The 16,762-nt window shown below is 33.9% G+C and overlaps 3 protein-coding genes across 5 annotated transcripts; 2 read left to right on the plus strand and 1 right to left on the minus strand.

The window, feature by feature from the left end:
* The first annotated feature begins 198 nt into the window (after positions 1 to 198).
* Positions 199 to 9,852, plus strand: LOC110376117 (eukaryotic peptide chain release factor GTP-binding subunit ERF3A). 2 transcript variants are annotated; one of them, XM_021334488.3, is made up of 12 exons: positions 199 to 630; positions 2,688 to 3,013; positions 3,428 to 3,533; positions 3,648 to 3,794; positions 3,878 to 4,023; positions 4,382 to 4,536; positions 4,909 to 5,026; positions 5,448 to 5,651; positions 5,810 to 5,968; positions 6,171 to 6,275; positions 6,594 to 6,762; positions 6,934 to 9,852. In XM_021334488.3, the coding sequence occupies exons 1-12, from the start codon at positions 393 to 395 to the stop codon at positions 6,975 to 6,977; spliced, it is 1,917 nt and encodes a 638-aa protein (XP_021190163.2). In that variant the 5' UTR covers positions 199 to 392; the 3' UTR covers positions 6,978 to 9,852. The 2 variants fall into 2 exon arrangements, with proteins under 2 accessions (XP_021190163.2, XP_021190173.2); XM_021334498.3 differs by lacking the exon at positions 199 to 630 and adding an exon at positions 641 to 950.
* A 1,076-nt stretch (positions 9,853 to 10,928) lies between these two features.
* Positions 10,929 to 13,735, minus strand: LOC110376251 (DCN1-like protein 3). 2 transcript variants are annotated; one of them, XM_021334669.3, is made up of 3 exons: positions 13,537 to 13,735; positions 13,197 to 13,422; positions 10,929 to 13,118 (listed from the first exon to the last, which is right to left on the minus strand). In XM_021334669.3, the coding sequence occupies exons 2-3, from the start codon at positions 13,270 to 13,272 to the stop codon at positions 12,229 to 12,231; spliced, it is 966 nt and encodes a 321-aa protein (XP_021190344.1). In that variant the 5' UTR covers positions 13,273 to 13,422; positions 13,537 to 13,735; the 3' UTR covers positions 10,929 to 12,228. The 2 variants fall into 2 exon arrangements, with proteins under 2 accessions (XP_021190344.1, XP_021190336.1); XM_021334661.3 differs by having other exon boundaries at positions 13,506 to 13,735.
* Positions 13,736 to 14,441: 706 nt separating this feature from the next.
* Positions 14,442 to 16,724, plus strand: LOC110376318 (uncharacterized). The gene is made up of 3 exons (XM_064038647.1): positions 14,442 to 14,837; positions 14,928 to 15,143; positions 15,362 to 16,724. The coding sequence occupies exons 1-3, from the start codon at positions 14,546 to 14,548 to the stop codon at positions 15,490 to 15,492; spliced, it is 639 nt and encodes a 212-aa protein (XP_063894717.1). The 5' UTR covers positions 14,442 to 14,545; the 3' UTR covers positions 15,493 to 16,724.
* Positions 16,725 to 16,762: the final 38 nt, after the last annotated feature.

Genomic DNA, 16,762 nt, shown 5'->3' on the forward strand with positions numbered 1-16,762 from the left:
CATTTAGGTTTTTCATTTAAAAAAATACCTGTTTCCGTTTAATTTCATTCGTATGGCAATTGAAAAATCTATCATGGCAGAATTTCACCGGAAGTAATCATAATATATTTTACTTAACGTAAAATTAAAATACATATTTAGATTGACCTATCTCATATTGGAAAAAATATATTACATAATAAATAGTTAAGAGTTTTCAGTTACGAAGATGATAACTTTATTTTGATTTAATGTGTCAAGTGATTGTTTCTCTACTTATTTGGCAAATTGCCATGAACTTCCGGTTTCAGATAAAGACACACGCGGATCTATCGAGAAAAAAACGCGTTTAATCATAAAAATAACTTGAAAAGAAAGACTTATTTAAGAAATTTACACTGTCTGTTACTAAAATGTCCAATAACGGTGCTCCGGACTCTTGGGAGAGTCAAGCCGATTTCATAAGTGAACAAGGCGCAAAAGATTCGGACGATGTGTCTGCTAAATTTTCCACGTTGAACGTTAATGCCGTGGAGTTCGTGCCTTCTTTTATTAAGCCTTCACAGGCTACCGACGATTCCGAAACCCCCACTACTCCACAAAAATCTGAAAGTGGATCAACAAAATCTGTGGGAAGTCCTGTCTTAAACGGTAAGTCATAATGTCTTGTCATATCTATCTGCATTGAAGCTTTTCAAGTTTAATTTTGTGTGAATACATTGTTTTACCAAAGTTGTCACCTTCACTGTACCAGTACACAACCTGAAAATCAAACGGTTACTAAAGCGGAACATACGTTCGATGACTTTATTTTTTTTCTAAATCCAGTTCTAACGGGTTATTTCTCGACACGCGGCGCGCGACTTTATAACTATAAAAGCGTATACTTGCTATTTCATAACTTTCTCTTGGTTTTAAATATCGATATTAAACAATAGATTCTCCAATATTAACGAAGATCATGGCTAAAGGTGTGTATATTTTAATATCAGTTAGACATTAGCTACTTATTCTCTGTCATACACTTAAAGATATTTCACTTGCCCACAGTGCAGTTTCTCATTTCATTGACCTAAGCTAAGCTTTGTTCATGAGTAAATAAAACATGACAGATTTTTGACATTATTAACAAGACAGTGTCCAAAAAATACATAATTTGGATTTTTTAAATTACCATCCTTGCTTACATTATCCTCTTAATACATTTATCATACTTGGCTATATCAATGGCTTAAAGAATATGATAAAAATGTGCCCTTATTATAGCTAGTCAACTATAGTACTTAATTTTGATTGACTACAAGTACTGCTGACAAAGATGAAAAAAAAAATTGAGGTTAGTTATAATTGAGTCAATGAATAATCTTATGAGTAAATTTCCTTTCCTTCCGTTCCTGTTCTGTTCATTCCAAGTTATTTTTGTTGCCCTTCAATGTCATTTTATTATGCTAACAGCTGGTAACCAAAAGCATGTTGTATCTATGATTTATCCCTTAATAACTGTTTAGTCATAGTTTAAATCATCATGTTTGCCATAAGTTTTAAGTTATCTTATTTAAAGGTTAATTAATCTGTTGAAGAATAGAAATTCATACCTAAGGAGAAAGGGCAAATTTCTATGGACCCTATGCTATCAGCGGCCAGTGATGATTTTGGTACTAATGGATGTAGTATGGTCCTATAATTACTGTTTTAAAGTTCTATCCCCATGGTGTAATTAAGCCCTTGAATGCAGCTAATTAGAGAACAATAGAAAATCCATTGTGTCTCATGTAGATCTAGACCAGCATACAAGGGGTTAATGTCCCATGGGACAACACTTATGGTATAAGTTATTCCTAAATTTATTAGTAAGAGCGATATTGAAAACTATATATTATAAGTAGTTATTTTAAAAGCTATTGTTCAATACCAATTTCATGACTGATTGCAGATAGCCCAGGAATTCCCAATCTCCTTTACTATCTTAGATCAAAAATAATTTCACAGTTCAACTGTAAAGTAAATTATATGTTATTCATTATGTCCATTTAACTAGGCATTTAACTACAAGTAAACAATCCTGATAGGACTTTCTACATAGGTACATATTGAACAAAAAACTCATGTTTAAAATAATGGTCCGATTGATTAACTCGAAAGTCATTAATGTTGTTACATTGACTTTTCAGCAATAAAGTTTCTACCAGGTGTTGGTACAGCATTAGGTAAAACCATTTTCATAGATATTCTCCAAGGTTAGATTTTCTCATTCAGACTCACACCTCACTAACTGTTTTTGCTTCAGCATGCTAGCAACATATTTAAGCCCCTATGGACATAAGGTCCTAGCACCCAAAAGGACTCCAAAGTCAAAATATGTTTATTGTAATTAGGCTAATTAAATTAGCACTATTTCACTTCAATTACATAGGAGAGTACTCCCAAAAACATCCCTTTCACTGCTTTCTAGTGTTATGGCTGGAAAGAAGAAACTTGTCAGCAGCACAGCTGTGCAATGTAATGATTTAAATTTATTATTTTACAGTTAATTACTTTGATAATGTTTCATTTATACAAAAGTAAGCGCCTATCACAAAAAACTATCTTGTCATCCATGTCAGAGTTGGAATCTGCGTTTGCCTGTGAAATAATAATTAACAGCTGAAACAAAGGATTAAAAAAGTTCATCCTAAACACATGATTGTAAATATTGTGTATGATTTTAGGTTGCGGTGACGTTGGCGGTGAAAGCGGTGATGGTGGAGCTGCGTCGGCTTCGCCCCGGGTGGAGGAGCCGCCTCCCGTGCCTCCCGCCGCTGGCAGCCCCGCGGCTTCGTCGGCGGCCTCAGGGACACCGGCTTCCGGCACTCCAGCCGATGGAACCCCTGCCGTAGGAACCCCCGATGCTCCCGCGCCTTCGGCTACTGCCGGCGCTATACCGGTACCAACTGATGTCTCCCCCACGGCTGACAGCTGGGAAGCTGAAGCTGATGACGCTCTACTTACCCCTGAAGAAAACAACGAACCTGAAGATGAAGAAATTGAACAACAGGTTAGATTTACTACTTGCGGAATTTACGCTCTAAAAGCTCATTTATTACGTTTAGAGGATCCCTTATCCTCAAGGTGTTAATATTTTAACTACCATACTTTGTAAAAACTTTTACATAACATCCTTATATTCTGACATGGTATTTCCAAATATGTAGGTATCAATTTTATCTTATTACATCACCACAACATTTTTACAGTGTTTTATCATACACTGTACGAAACACGCCTATAGCAGTGACTGACGTTGTCACTGCTGTTAATAATTATACTTGTTTGTTCACTTTATTTATAAGTTAGTTAATTGAAAAAACATGAAGATAAAAGTAATTAATTAATCTGTATTTGTTGTCAATCAGAAACTTTTGTCATTTTATTATTTTGTTATTATAACCTTGGACTTTTTACTCTACAGGAGGACGGCGAAGCCACTAAGAAAATCCCGAAGAAAAAGCCGCCACGTGTTGAAGACACTTGCAGCAAAAAAGAACACGTGAATGTTGTATTCATAGGACACGTAGGTGCGTAAAATCAATTATGATCGGACCTTAAAAGCCATAAAAAATTAAAGCTAAGTAATTTGAAACCTCAGAAAAAAAACATAAAATTACAGGTTATAAAATTAATTTTTACAGATGCTGGGAAGTCTACTATTGGTGGCCAAATTATGTCACTGACTGGAATGGTGGACAAAAGGACACTTGAAAAGTACGAAAGAGAAGCGCGAGAGAAATCCAGGGAGTCTTGGTATTTATCATGGGCACTTGATACCAATCAAGAAGGTAAAGATAAATACATACATGTATAATATAAAATTATTTTTCTTGTGAGAAGAAACTATACTTATTATTTTTTATTTACTCAGAACGTGACAAGGGTAAGACTGTTGAAGTTGGAAGAGCATACTTTGAGACTGACAAGAAGCATTTCACAATCCTTGACGCTCCTGGGCATAAAAGTTTTGTACCGAACATGATTGGTGGCGCAGCCCAGGCAGATCTAGCTGTCCTGGTATGTATGTTTTTTTTTCTTAGTATTTACATATTTTAAAATAGTTTCTAACTTTTAAGGAAAATAATATCAATATTACAAAAACATATGTCCATTATCATTATCCTACCATTATCATATAACCTTCAGTTCCTATATTTATTTTGGCTAATTATTCCAGATGTGATCAATCTTGTCAGATGACACTACAGTCAACACAACTCAATCACATGAGAAATGTTGCTGTTATAAGAAAATAGTTGATTATTATTGTTAAACTAATTATTTCATTCGTTTTTGTCCTTGTCCTGGGGTAACTGAACTCCACGCACCTTACGACCTATGACTATGCATTTCATAATTATCAATTCTCCTTCAGGTAATCTCTGCTCGTAAAGGTGAATTCGAAACGGGCTTTGATAGAGGGGGTCAAACTCGAGAACACGCTATGTTGGCAAAAACTGCAGGTGTCAAACATTTAGTTGCACTTGTTAACAAGATGGATGACCCAACTGTGAACTGGGATGAGAAAAGGTACCTCAAGACCACTGTACCACCTTCTTTTAACTCTTTGAATTGCAACCCCATAAAAGGGTTTACTTTATACTCCTTATTAGAGACAAGTAGTGCTAATCGGATATTAACCAAGTGTAAATACATTTGCTGGTTGTTGCATCACTGCTGACTTTAATATTATTTAAGAAAGCAGACATTGTAATTACCCCCACTGCCCTGCAGAGCACAGGAGTGTTACTAATGACCTGGTCAAACTATGACTGTGTGAAGACAGGCTTAGTGCTGGCCAACACACTAGTGCCAGCACTGACTTCTGTTACTTACCTTCTTACTAATGCTTTCTAAAACTGGCTTTAGTGTCAATCATAATATTACGTCTTTTTTTTTCAGATACAATGAATGTCGAGATAAAATCATGCCTTACCTGAAAAAGTTGGGCTTTAATCCAGCAAAGGATTTGTCTTTCCTCCCGGTATCAGGACAAACTGGACAAGGTTTACTTCAGAAAGTAAGCATAAAAATTACTCAGTATTTTGACGTATGTTTTAAATTGCTGTCTTTTATATTATTGTACATTTTTATATAATGTCTTTGGCAGTTGTTATGTGTAGACACTAGAGTCATACAAGCAGATTTAACAAGGAATATTGTTTGTTTGAGATAGCCAATATCTTCATTTGAAACTCTGTTACTAAACTTAATTTGATTAAACTGGAAGGAAAAAAATAACCAGATGAGTTATCTATACAAAGGCAATTATGATAGGCCCAAGTCAGTTATTTGCATACTCCTTTTTGCCTCTAAGAGCGCAGCCGCGCAACACCACAAAAGTTGTCGCATTACCAAAATGACGATAAAAATTCAGCAATGCTGTGTGTGGGTAATAATAATTCTATGTAGCCTTTGACATCTTATTTGTATTCATTCAGGTAACTGAAGAAATCTGTCCATGGTATCGTGGTCCATCCTTCATTCAACTAATTGATGAACTTCCATCACTCAATCGCAAGATGGATGGCCCCTTCATAATGCCCGTAGTGGACAAATACAAAGACATGGGCACTGTACTCATGGGGAAGGTGGAAGCAGGTGTTACTCGCAAGGGTGCTGCTCTATTCCTTATGCCAAATAGGGTAAGTAACTTTTGAAATCGGGTATTGATAGCCATATTTTAATTTTAGGTTATTTCTTTAGCCAAAATGACATTCAATACTATGCTACTATAAATGTTATTGTTATTTTTGAGACTTAAGATGGATTTAAACATCACCAATGTATTTTCTAAATGCAGGTACAAGTCACTGTAGACCAGTTATGGTCTGACGACATTGAAGTGACATCAATTGGTCCTGGAGAAAATGTAAAAGTCAAGCTCAAAGGAATTGAGGAGGAAGATGTGTCGCCTGGCTTCGTTCTTTGTGACACTGCCGAACCTATCACTACTGGAAGGGTATGTAGTCAAATAGCTTTGTAGCAATTGTAAATAATTATAATGTAGTCATATACCCATATGATGATACGTTTATTATATTATAAATCCGATGCACGCCGTAAACTACACAGTATTAAATACTTACAAATCTTCACTTAGTCTGTTGATCAATTGTGTTATAAAAAATTAAAGTTAATGCATACCATTGTGTCAATTACAGGTGTTCGACGCTCAAGTCGTGATTCTTGAACACAAATCTATTATCTGCGCTGGTTACTCAGCAGTTATGCATATACATTGCGCAGCAGAAGAAATCACCGTAAAGGTAATTCACACTCATACTGAGACTTGGATATGTACTTGTAACTCTTTCAAGGTGGCTTAATCGATTGAGAAAAAATTCGGAGGGGCCTTCAATGGAGACCACTGTTATCTCGGTGCGGGAGGAACACCTTCAGGACGCAAGAACCGCGTGAATCATCTCATATATGGAATATAAACGTCTAACATAATTATTAAGATACTTTTATCGTAATTTTATTACAAGTGTGTAAACAGCAAGATTTACTGCTTTCCAGTACTTTCTAGTGATAACTTAATTTAAACTTAATTGACAATAATTAATCATAATTATTACTTGCAGGCGCTAATCTGTCTGGTAGACAAAAAGACTGGCGAAAAGTCCAAGACGCGACCCCGCTTTGTGAAGCAAGATCAAGTGGCTATCATGAGGATAGAATGCGCGGGAATTATATGTTTAGAACCATTCAAAAAATTTGCTCAAATGGGCAGGTTCACATTAAGAGATGAGAGTGAGTAAACTTAGATTCAATGTTTACATAATCATTAAAATGCTTAAATATGATGAGCCTTATAAGGCTCAAAAATATGTTTGGTTTTTTTTAAGATATTTTTAATATTTTTATGGTTAATCAAGAATTTATTGAGGTTAATGTAACAAATTTTTAATAATTTTGTTTCAGATAAAACCATCGCGATTGGTAAAGTCCTGAAGGTGATTGAGTAAATTGGCACTACAATTTGTAATTTAGCTAGGATAGGCCTTTCCAAACCTATATCAACAGAGAATGCATGTAATAATGTAATCCTGAATTTTGGGATCTGTATCCTGTGAGAGCTCGAGTGTATTGCTTCATCATGATCACTAAATAAATCATTTCGCATTTTCTCAATAGCATAGAACAGCTAGGTTTTATGTAATATTATTTATGGCTGGTTGCATCAGATAACTAAATGTTAATATTAATAATTGGATATTGTTTTCTCAGAATCTTATATTTCTTATTTATTTGCAGACAGAATTAAATCATTAATCGTAAAACAACAAGAACCAGCCATCTTTAAAAAATACGCGATCACTTTTACAAATATGTAACATGTGTTTTATGCAACCGGCTGTAAGTCTCAACCATAAAGCAACACAACACTTACTGAATTCGTCACGATGCTCTTACGTTTGTTAATGTTACTTATCATTCAAGTGAATTTTACTTTAATGTTTAAGCTCTAATTTATAACAGTGTCGTAGCCAATTCTTGAATGCGGCTTTTGAAATTCCTACCCATAAACGCGAACCTAACAGAGATTTGTAGTGGTTATTTTTTGCTCATTCTAAATAAAGATAGCACTTTTGTCAATACAAACACGTTACAATTGCCTACGCGATACCATATAATGCTTAAAATAGAATTCGGCTGCGACATGCAACATCTTGTTGCATATTCTTACTGGTTGCATATTTACTTTTTAAATATACTGTCTTCTGACCTACCCGGAACATATTTTAGGAACGTATTTAATATTTCATAAATGTATGGTGTGCATTTTGATATTGTTAACATCCTGCCTCGGGGTTTATTTGTAACCCTAAATTATTCGTCCATTCCCCACGAGCATCGCGTAGAATTTTAGTATTCAAATGCTTGGAACTTTTGTGAGTTATTATAATGGATAATGAAATACTATATATTTTTTTCATTATAAGCCGCAATTATTTCTGTATACTACTTCTATTATCATGAGCGTGGTGATTTTCGATGGAAAAGGCTCTCATGTAAATTGTTTAATTGATCATCCCACTAAATGCTAGGAAAGAGTTGTCAGCAATTTTAGTGATTCGCTTTTAAATACCTACTGAACATTAAGTCGAACTAGATAATTATATTTTCAATATAACACTGAGTTTGCTTTTGATGTGGTGATCACTAAAGCGTCTCACACACGAAGATAATATAAAATATGGAATAAAGGTAATTCACACAAATAAAGCTACACATAAAGCTGAATTAACACATTTTTTTACAGTGATACAACAGTATCACTTATAAAAGCAAAATAGTGTAAAATAGAACTTCACGAAAATAATATGTGTCTTCAACAGAAACAAGGTAGTTAAATATATTGAAATGTAAATGTAATTATCATTTTCACATGACATATGCTAAAGCGTTGTTATTAGCGTATTATTATAACCAACGTCACGTAAATCGCTAGCCGCTACCAGGAACCTTTGTTACTGGCTTCAATTTTATATAAATGCTGTTTTATTTTTTCGGTCATGTACTTTCTAACAATTTTAGGTATTTATAAACTACATAATTCAGTTTAGTGTTCTAATAAATTGTAATGTGACCAATATTTAATTTTTAACATAATATATTCTATAGTATCTTCATGTTGTGTGAGGCGCACATATTTACTACATTGATTATAATATTCTCTCATATTATGGATTATAATATTGTTTTCTATTACAAAACTAAATTATGTTTTATTTGAAAAATTGCTATAATCAGTACTTCATTCTTTATACTATTTTCATGTCAGTTGAAGCTAAACTTAAATACTTGAGTATAACAATATTAGTTTGCCTCATCTATTTTAATGTTACTTATTATAAACCTGCAATATTTTTATCTTATTATGATAATAGATTATTTATTGGTTTAATGGCCGATGCGGGGGCGAAACAAAGATTTCTATTTTTATCGAGACAGCAATACTTGGAATGAAAAGTGCTGTAACCGTAGATTTAGGATCCTACTACCGTTTTATAGACACCTATGAGTGACAGAATGGGTCCAAAAATAAACAGCTTGGGGGCCCTATACACAACCAGTCCTATTTTGAAAAAAAAAAGTATTTCCTACCATGAAAAACTAGAAACACCAAAAATACCGGTGTCGAAGTTGAGGAAAGAAGTACATTTATTCACACTTAAGTCGCTCAGCTGGTGTATTTCGATTTTGGCTTTACTAAAATCACTCGATTGACCATCTGTTTATTATTCTTTATCTATGGTGGTAACGATGTCTTGTATAAGAATACGACTGAATTTCTGCAAAAAAATGGACAACATTATATACATATTCCCAAATATATATTGGTATTACACTAGATAACTATACACTCTACGATAAAATACTTGGAAACGCCCGCATTTCTAATCATACATAAAGTATTATTGTAGAAACATTGAGAGTACTTATGGAAAGATATGTAAAGGGGTTCGCTTTACGAATATTATTTCTTACAACGTCGGCCCAAACTCCGAATCGTTATGATAATGTATATTATGAATTTATAAATTGTCAGCTTTTTTAATATAATCAGATTTACATTTAAGGGCGTTTGTATAATGTCATATTTTGTGTATATCAGAACAAGATGTGAGGCGCACGTAGTCCCCCGAGCCGGTTCACCCCATGCTTTTGTTTTGGACATGCTTCAGTAGAGGGAAGTAGGGCGCGGAGACGCCGTAGTGCCTTTATGTTGCTGCGGGGGGCTGCGTGGGCGTCACCCGCGCCTCGACACCGACCGAGCACTGGCAGGCTGCGACTATATTATTTTGTTTAAAATAAAATTTTATTAATACTATGGCACTTACTTTTTTCACATGTCACATGTTGACGAAATATTCACACCTACTGAAAATACTATCAGATCTGACTCTAGACGATTGGGGAATCGTCTAGATGTCTGTATGACGGGGTCTTGAGTTCGATTCCTAAGTAAGGTCAAAATACCTTTCTCAAAGCAGCCTGGATTCTGGGAAATGAGCCAATGTGTCAGTTGGCCGCGTCCAACCGGACGACACTGGCGGACTAGGAAGTGAACCTGTGTTTGGGCACGCTTGTGCTTGTGCACGTCACATTTTTTACAGCATGGAGCTGTCCTCAGAGTGTGCGTTCGCGCAGCGGAACACAGATTCCGCTGGGCGAACGTTGTCCTGGCGGAACTTTTTTTAATCCATAGACTTTAGAAGAAAAGAGATGTGTCCGAAAATTAGTGTGTATTTGTGTATAATTGATTATAATAACCTGATCTGAATAACAGTGATTCTGTTCATGGTAAAATATCCTATAACTTTTTAATTACTAACGGAACATCATTGGTACTTGGCAACATGTTGGAGACACTTACAAGGTTTGTGTAAACGTGAAAATCTAGACCCCAAACTGCATACTTTAAGAACTAAGACCTAATAAGTGTATTTTACGTTTATATTTTTATCTTTTAAACCCTACGACTTTTTCTAAATCTGTTTTTTAAACAAATATAAACAAATTCAAAACAACGTATGTAAAAATCTACAGCTCTCTATGTAAGCGCTTTATATGAAAACTAGCTAATGGCCAAACGTTCGCGTAGCGGAAACTTGAATTTCTCCGAAGTTTATGCATGCACTGATTTCATTCATACATAATCAATTATACACAAATACACACTAATTTTCGGACACATCTCTTTTCTTCTAAAGTCTATGGATTAAAAAAAGTTCCGCCAGGACAACGTTCGCCAACGTTCGCCCAGCGGAATCTGTTTTTGGTGAATTTCTCCACAATGGCTGTATACACAAATTTTTATTTACCATACACAATTATAGGACGTCTTACACTAATTATCTGCATAATTAAAATCTTTAAATTCAACAACATTCCGCTGCGCGAACGCACACGTTTGAAATAAACGTTTTTATCCTTTTCTGTCATTGAATAATGAATCATTTTGTCTGCAAATGATTTACGATTGCAAAATGATTTTTGATTGATGATGAATAGTTAATCATTTGCAGACAAAATGATTCATTATTGAATGACAGAAAAGGATAAAAACGTTTATTTCAAAGAAAAAATAGCGGAATGCCACATACGTTTCAATCGTAATCGAGTCGGGATTGGATCGCAGTCGAACGTGAATCGTATGTTGCTTAAGTAAAATTAGGAGAATCGGGCCCCTGGTCAGGATCTGATGATGCAAATCGCGGGCAACTCTCGAAAATTGTATGCACACATACATCGGTAAAAATATAGTTATATACGTGTGTATATTAGAGGTGCACAAACAGAAAATAAGGGGCACTTCACATCGGTGTACAGCAAAGACCACGTCTTATTTGATTCGTATTGGCGAAAAGAGGTTACGACTAGCTAGGGTTGACGCATTTTTGTTGTTCTTACAATTATTCATTTTAATGCGAAATATAATAGTATATCGGCCCACCTTATGAACCTACTCACTCCAGTAGTACAGCTGCGGACGAATTCAGTGTGCAGTCGTTGTGCACGTAATGAAGTCGACAGCTCGCTTCCAAAACGTACATCTACCTACGCCATCGCGTGTCGTTCCCTAGCGCGCTGGCCTAGTTCGGCCAACAGAATGATTCAAAATTTGCGTCGTGCATATAGGAGTCTGTAAAAAAACCGCTCGACAGGTTTTTTGTTGCACATATAAAAACTGAGCGGAAAATCCTCTAGTGTGAAGGGACTTCTAGTCATTAATCCGCTTATCCTCCATCATACCCATTTTTAAATAAAACTTCTTTACTATTTTTATTTAATTATTTTCAGGCAATGTTCATTTTGTGCAAGATTTAGACTCCACAAATAGCAACAAAGAAAGGTAGATGTAAAAAATATACAATGTTAAAGAAATAGAAGGTACCTTTGATGCAACTAAAAACGATATTTACACAATTTTGTCTAATTCCATCACTGGAATGTTAAATAATTTTTAAAAATAAACCTAAAGATAAACATTTATAAAATATAAAAGTACTTTATGTACATTTTTAAATCTCACAATATGTACCTACTCAATTTTGTTCAGTACATCATACTAGTAATACATTCATTTACCTTATTAACACTTAACTTCACCAGAGATACAAGACTAACATCATTGAACATTCATTATCAGATTATCAGTCTCAATATCTTAATTAAGTACCTACAGAAGCTAAAATTTGGCAATGGACATTAATCCTGTGGTTTGATATCATTCTTCTTGACATTTTGATTCATTTGATCATTTTCATACTCCACAAAATCATCAAATAGGCTAGGCCAAGCCTCTGTGTCATCGTAACTACTGAGATCATCCCCAATGAATTCACAGAAATTTAAAAACATATACCATGTATCTTTTGGAATGCCTCTTATGTGTGGATTCTTTTCTAAATACAACAACCATCTGTCCAAAATAGGAGGCTCATTGTTTGTGAAAACCAGACGCCATAATACAATAGCTATGTCTGTAGGCAGTATTCTCTGGCCAGTACTGACATCTAAACCAAATTTAAAAGTAAATCTATACAAATCCTTAAATTGTTCAGTGTCTCTCTTGAGTTCACTTGTGATCTCATTCAATTTGTGTTGAATACCCTTAATAGATTCAGTTTTCATATTTTTCAAGCCCTGAATGAATTCAGATTTTGTGAACCTACACATTTGACTAGCATTCAATTTCCAGGCCAAAACCAAAACTTTAAAATCATCAGGATTTAGCTGTAAATCATTACAAAGATTTTCTATTCCTTCTGCCAATATAGCATCTTCTAATGAATCTTTGTATTGATCAAAAAGTTGATTAATTTTAGATTCAGATATGCGGGAATCATTTGCCCCCAAAGATGACATAGTCCTGGGTATGGTCGGCAATTTCTGATAAAATGGTTTAGGTACTTTTTCTGAAACTAAATGTGTTTTCTGAGTATTGATTATATCAACAGGGCTCTGCTCTCCAGACCTGGTGCTTGATACTTGAGATGTGCTTGTGTTCCTTAAGCTGTTAATGCTGTTTTGATTGTCATGCAGGAGTGGCTCTTGTTGTGGAAAAACAGAAACTGTGACTGCTATATCTGTCAGCTCTGTAATAGTAAAGTTTATAATAGTTATATCTAAGAGAACAAAGACATATGACTACACTATATTTTAGAAATACACACCATCTTTTTTCCTATGAGGAGAAGTAGTAATGTCTGCATTAGCTTGGTTTTTGAAACAACTTAGACAATGGCCCATTGGACAAATTCTGCTCAAATAACTTGACAGTCATAAAAATCTTTGCACGCACAGAAACAGACTTTACAAGTTTTTCATCATAAATGCAATAAAACATAATGATAAAAAACAGTCTGTTGATGCGTCCTCTCAAATTGTTTCGCCAACAACCTGAAATAAATAATAAAATTAAAGGATAACAAAGTAAACACATGACATAGGTACTGATAAAATGTACCCATTGATTTGCTTACCAGAAATTCATATCCTTTTCAGATAACTTACAATAATCAGACTAAAATCAAATCAATCGTCAGCAAAGAGTTTGACTTTTTCATAACAATGAATCCATTGATCTTCTATTACGTCCTGTGCAATAGTTAGGGTAGAAAAAGAAATTTCTCGTTTATTTCTATTACATTTTCTATTCACGATCTTTAATGACAATTTGACATATCAATTATATACCATAGACAAGTATAGAATTTAGATATAATTTAGAGATGGGAAAACATTTAAGGTAAGACTGCACTTGAACTACAGCGCAGCGCAGCGCGGCACTTCTAAAATATATATCATAATTTATTTATATCATATGATATAAGAACTTCTAAAATATAGTAAATAGCTAGGCAACTTCTGAGCAAGGTGAGTAAAATACGCATACATTATTATTAACCGACTACCCAAAAAGGAGGATGTTCCCGAAGGGAGGTTTTCTCAGAAAATTATATGACGTGAGACGAGATGTAAATACTTTTTATTTAAAAAATATTTACATCTCATCTTAACTGAACATACGGCAATAAGAGCACATACTAGTAAAATAAGTAAATAATAAAATACACTACTAGTGTACTCCATTTGAGTTAGTTTACAGTCTTGCTTGATAGGACTTTTTACAGAAATACAAATTAAACAAATAACTATTGGTTAAAATAATTAAGTAACTGTTTTAATTGTATTTAGGTAAGTACTAACATTAACAGCCACATTTTATTTTCAATCTGGGATATTACGATATTGTGCAAGTTTAATGATGTTTAGGAATAATATTTAAGATTTCACATCACAATGATTTTGACCGTCTAGTGAGCACGTAAGATTAGGAATAAACAACGCCGAATGATGATTCCTATGACGAACCTTACCAGAAATAATAACCTATTACTTTATGGTTCATTCAGCGATACAGCGCGATACGGCGCGTCAACGTCAAGTGAAATCAAATATAACGGACTTGTAATTTTAAGTGTAGCTTTTATTTTCAGTGGTCTAGTTATATCAAAACAAAATGAGTATAATCGAGCAAAATTGGTGCACAGAACTTAACCTGAATAATATAGAAGAAAAATGTTATCAGGAATTTGAGGCTAAAGTGGAAAGTTTAAATGAACACTTAATAAATATAATAGAAAACGGTTTTAAAGACAAGAAGAAATACAATAGCAACAACAATGTACTCCAAAATAACGATGAAGAATTGAAAGCATTAATAGAGCAAAATAAGCAGCTGCGCCACTCCATCGATATAAAACTGAATGAACTGTCACAACAGAAGAATCAGTATGAAAATTACAAAAAAGGTAACTATGTGTACCTTTTATTTTTATTATATTAAAGGCTAGCCAATGTTCATTACAAAATATTTATATATTTTATCATTCTCTTTACAGATCAGAAACTGTTGTCTCAAGAAATCAAAGAAACTCATGAAGCATTTCTTATGGCCAAAAAATACTACAAAAAGTTTCTGAAAATCTATTACACCATAGAAGCAAAAAGTGAGGGATCCCAAACTATATTTGTACAGTTTTTTACTGAAGCCAAAAAGGAATCTGAAAATTATTCAGTTCGTCTAGTGAGAAACACAAACACAGGATGCTATCAATGTAAGTTTCGATGCACTTCTTAGAAATGTTTCAAATTTTTTGGGAATAAAAACAATATTGATACGATGCCCATGTAATTCACCACGTTCTATTGAGATCAATATAATGTCTTTATTCTTACATGTGCATGTATGAGTAAAATAATGATTAATTACTTATAAATCCATGACAGTAATTGTTTGGCATTATTAAATATTATTTACATATTATCATTTCAGTATCCAGTGCTATACCAAAACTGAAGGTTTTTGAGGAAGTGAGCAAAAAATTGCTTGAAACAAATGATGTACCTGGAGCACTCTGTAGCATAAGACAAGCATTTTTAAAAAGTAAAATGTACAAGAAATAATGCTTCATTTGAAGATGGGTCAGGTAGCAGGAAGTACTGAAGTGTTCAAGGTGTGCTTTTCTTTCGTATGAATGTTAAAGATCAGAATGTTATACCCAATATTACTCGAAGTAAACTTAGATTTTGTTCAAATCCGTCAGTTCAATACATCAAATATTTTTTGCAACTACTTACTATGTAATGCTAGTTAGGGGACTAAGCCACATTCTGCAACTACTTTGACTCTTAGTAGTACGTATTTCTTGACTATCTCTGAATTTGATTCAAATACCGTAGTCGTAGTCTCAAATAATCCGAAAGCCTCGTTAGTTCACTCATAACTGACCACTTTGGTTATGCTCACCATATGCATTTGCCCGAGAAGAAGGCGCCTGACCTACCTGCATAATGACATTTCATATTTCCTAATTCTGTGACTGTAATGTCTAAGTCGTATGAGTATAATTTAAAAACCGCAATGTTTATTACTATATGGATTCAGAAATTAAGATCATCAAGTAAAATATATTTTTATTAACCATATAAAATACATTTTTAATATAAAATTAATTTGTAACAAAAATAAATACAATTCCATGTTTGAGGTAAGTATTACATACAGTGGATTTCTTTACCCTATATATCAGCCGATGTGCGATTAGAGATAGAATTTTGACATAAGCTCTATATGAAATCTGACAAATTTAGATCTCTAATCAAAAAACAACGGATAGATTGGTTAAAGAAAACCGCAGCAAGGCTACACATCCACATCTTTTTTACAACTAGATAATTTGATAAGATGAAACATTGATGTTATTTCTGACAATGCGATGACTGATAAAAATGAACATGTAGCCACATATGAGTAATACATAAGTATTATCATTAGTTTTCTATATAGAATGCTGATGAATGCAATCGCTTGCAAAAACATTCATTATTTATGTCGAAGCCATATCGTACATTTTGTCAATTCATGAAATGCGCGATATTTTCGTCAAAGGTTGCTTTCACGGCACACCAAGTCGGATACAGTTGGTTTAAGTTACAAATTTTTATTTTAAACCAGCCAAAAAAAAAACTGCGCAACATTTCGTGAAGTGGGCGAAAGTACTTATAACGAATTAAAAATTTGCCTGAAGTACACATTCTATACAATGTTTTTGCAAATGACATGTAAGTAATTACAAATTGGTAATCAAATTTTGAAATTTAACAGCTTACTCAATAAATGACGAGTGGAAATATTCGAGATCCCAGTTTTTTTTGTACATCCTTAAGTGTATTC

The sequence above is a fragment of the Helicoverpa armigera genome, chromosome 2 (assembly GCF_030705265.1).
Source record: "Helicoverpa armigera isolate CAAS_96S chromosome 2, ASM3070526v1, whole genome shotgun sequence".
NCBI lineage: Eukaryota > Metazoa > Arthropoda > Insecta > Lepidoptera > Noctuidae > Helicoverpa > Helicoverpa armigera.

What these genes read in the sequence shown, in the direction of transcription:
- LOC110376251 (XM_021334669.3), bottom strand. Translation starts at nt 13,272, where the DNA reads ATGGGCCATTGTCTAAGTTGTTTCAAAAACCAAGCTAATGCAGACATT. An exon ending in TCCTCATAGGAAAAAAGATG is followed by an intron (nt 13,119 to 13,196) that starts GTGTGTATTTCT and finishes TTACTATTACAG; the next exon opens with AGCTGACAGATATAGCAGTC.
- LOC110376117 (XM_021334488.3), top strand. Translation starts at nt 393, where the DNA reads ATGTCCAATAACGGTGCTCCGGACTCTTGGGAGAGTCAAGCCGATTTC. An exon ending in ATGAAGAAATTGAACAACAG is followed by an intron (nt 3,014 to 3,427) that starts GTTAGATTTACT and finishes TTTACTCTACAG; the next exon opens with GAGGACGGCGAAGCCACTAA. An exon ending in AACCTATCACTACTGGAAGG is followed by an intron (nt 5,969 to 6,170) that starts GTATGTAGTCAA and finishes TGTCAATTACAG; the next exon opens with GTGTTCGACGCTCAAGTCGT.
- LOC110376318 (XM_064038647.1), top strand. Translation starts at nt 14,546, where the DNA reads ATGAGTATAATCGAGCAAAATTGGTGCACAGAACTTAACCTGAATAAT. An exon ending in GTATGAAAATTACAAAAAAG is followed by an intron (nt 14,838 to 14,927) that starts GTAACTATGTGT and finishes TTCTCTTTACAG; the next exon opens with ATCAGAAACTGTTGTCTCAA. An exon ending in AAACACAGGATGCTATCAAT is followed by an intron (nt 15,144 to 15,361) that starts GTAAGTTTCGAT and finishes TTATCATTTCAG; the next exon opens with TATCCAGTGCTATACCAAAA.